We start from the raw sequence: 3021 nt of genomic DNA on the forward strand, positions 1-3021 counted from the left end.
AGAAGGTCAAGAATGGCGTGAAGGTGCTCTTTGTGGTTGTTCTCAGATTTCTAATAGATTAAGATGTCATCGATGAAAACAATAACGAATTTGTCCAAGTAGGGTTTACACACACGATTCATAAGATCCATGAAAACCGTGGGTGCATAGGTTAGCCCAAAAGGCATAACACGGAACTTGTAATGCCTATAACGAGTACGGAAAGCAGTCCTGGGGTGGTCATCTTCATTAACATGGAGTTGGTGATAACCCGAACGGAGATAGATCTTCGAGAAGCATGTGGCTCCTTGAAGTTGATCGAAAAGGTCATCGATACAAGGAAGCGGATGACAATTCTTGAAGGTAATCTTGTTGAGTTCACGATAATCTATACACATGCGGAATGAACCATATTTCTTCTTAACAAAAAAACAGGTGCACCCCAAGGAGAAGAACTCGGGCAAATACCGTGAGTTATTGGAGTTGGCTCGAAAGTTCTTGCATTTTGGAGGGTGCAAAATGGTAAGGGGCTTTAGCTACGAGGTTAGCTCTGGTTATAAGGTCAATTAGGAATTCAACTTGACGAATAGGAGGAAGACCAGTGACATCATCGAGAAAGACATCAGGAAAATTGCGTACAGCCGGAATATCAGATATCTTCTTCTCTTTACGCTCTTTCTCCACCACGAGAGCTACGAAAGCAACACACTTTTTGCGCAAATAACGTTGAGCTTGAAAGCACGACATAAGATTAAGCTTAGACGTTGAAGTATCACCAAAAACATTAAGAATGCAACCATTCTCAAGAGGTATACGAATGAATTTCTCGAAACAAACAACTTCATCACGATTAAGAGTTAACCAATCCATCCCTACAATAAGGTCGAAACTACCCATTTGCATCGGTATGAGGTCAATACGAAACTTGACTTTATTAAGAGTTATGGCGCAATCCTGAACTACCGAGCCAATAATAATAGAATTCCCACAAGTTACTTTTACGGTTGTAAGTCCCGAATTTGGATCACTACAATTATGATATCAACGTTCTAGGTGTTGGTGCGGAATTCCAACACTAGATGATTCAAGAACACAAACAAACACACATACGTACAACACGAGAATGGCTTCAAAACACACGTATTATTATATGTCGGGCGCTTAAGCACTAACAATACACAACTCGTCTAGAACAACTTCTTAGACTGCCAAAACCCTAGTGAACTAACAACCTAAACCCTATACAATACATCCTATATATAGGAAACCACACACGAGCCCAATAATGACCAAAAGCCCACCGAGATCCTAAAGGATCTCGGTTTACATACGCGGCCCAAACACACACTCTTAGACTAAGTACAAACCAAACTAATATAGGCCCAACAATCCCCCCTTGGTTTGTAGCTTGGTCTTCAATCATGATCCATGTAACCAATGTCAGTGTCTTTCAAAGCACCTGCCCAAAATTTGCACCTGATAATAGAAGCGACCATGCCAGTGAATTCTTTAACAGCTGTTTCAAAGATCGGATCAGCTATTATCTGGAATGTACTGAGGGTCTTGATGTCTTTCTCTCCAAACTTTAGTAAATCTCTTGGATCAACAAATCTGTATTGCCCTTTGCCCTTCTGTAATTTGACAACAAATGTAGCAGTTACGCTATCATACATCCAGAACCTCATGTTGTCCAAAGTGCCATTTGGAATCGCTTCGAGTACAGGAATATGAGTAACTTTCATTGTAGCAGGCCATATAACGTTAACCATTGTCTTTCCTGTTCTCGGATCCATGACCCCCTTTGCTTTCTTTAAGAACGACTCAGCAGTTGGCATTGTCGGAAAGCCTCGATCAACTTGATTTCTAAGAAACTTCCAGAAATCCCTACCGCGTTTGTCATTGGTTAGGTTGTGAAATGGAGAGTTTAACAAATCAGTGATCTTCTTATAATACTCAGTGGTCCCCAACTTCTTCCTAACCCACCACATGTTCTTTTCAGCATCGAAGCCCCATGACACAACTCCCGAACAATCACCATATTTATCTGAAAAACCCTTTTGAAAAGTAACAACGAACCTGTCTGGATGATCTGATGACTCGACATTCTAATTTGAGTTTTTCATCACCGACAGCTTCTTTTGAACTCTATTTGACTTCTCTTTGGTGATTGGAGGTGCAGACATATATTGTTTCAGTGTCTCCAATTCATCTATCTTTTCAACTGGACGAACAGTAGAGCTGCCACCTTGATCAACATTGGGCATCTTTGAAGTTGCATCAATACTTCTCTTGAATTCATCTCCAAACTTCTGAACAAGTATTTATTGGAGGTCTAGATAAATAGCAGTTAGTTCTCCCATGTTTGACTGAAGCTATTTAATTTTTGAATCTTTGTCAGAGTTACTAGCTTCCAATTCTTGAATGCGTATATCCTTAACGACAAAATCTGTTCGAGCTCAAAGACTCGACGTTGAAGAGCTTGTACATCAACTGGTGCATCTTCAAGCACAATACCCTTGCCTTTGTTCTGTAGAAATTTTTCTTGCATGGCAAGAATCTGAGCAACCTAATCAAAAACACCAAAACTTGACTGACCTTGATTCATTTGGCCTGATGAACCAGAGGGAGCACCAGTGAATGGTACATCAGCCTCATCGGTGTGTGGAATATCTGACTCAAAATCAAAATCACGATCAAAGTCATCAAACACCTGATCTTGAATCAGTGGCTCTGCAGTAGATGCACTTGGTTCAACTTGAGTCTTTGTAGCATGTGACTCGGGTTGGTGAGTTTGTTGTTGTAGGCTATTGGTTTCGGTTGTTGTTGGTGTTGTGGTTGTTGTTTCAGTCTCAGGAACCAACACATTCAATCTCGGATCTTTCTTACTACGTTTTCGTGGAATGAGATCATTGGTTGGTTCATCGAGAATATAATCTTCTTTGTTTACATCAAATTCTTGAGGAGGATTCAGAGCAGTTGATTGTAATAATTCCTTGAAAGCTTCAAAATCACTTAATTGCTCAGCAGTCGGAGCAGTATCTG

The 3021-nt window shown here is 40.5% G+C and overlaps 1 protein-coding gene across 1 annotated transcript; it reads right to left on the minus strand.

Moving 5' to 3' along the window:
• Positions 1-453: 453 nt before the first annotated feature.
• On the minus strand, positions 454-882 carry LOC143571928 (uncharacterized). The gene has a single exon (XM_077057226.1). It carries the CDS (start codon positions 880-882, stop codon positions 454-456), a length of 429 nt encoding a protein of 142 aa, XP_076913341.1.
• Positions 883-3021: the final 2139 nt, after the last annotated feature.

The sequence above is a fragment of the Bidens hawaiensis genome, unplaced genomic scaffold (genome assembly GCF_021521415.1).
Source record: "Bidens hawaiensis isolate Kalapana, Puna unplaced genomic scaffold, B.hawaiensis_p1.1 tig00025626_1, whole genome shotgun sequence".
In the NCBI taxonomy this organism is placed as follows: domain Eukaryota; kingdom Viridiplantae; phylum Streptophyta; class Magnoliopsida; order Asterales; family Asteraceae; genus Bidens; species Bidens hawaiensis.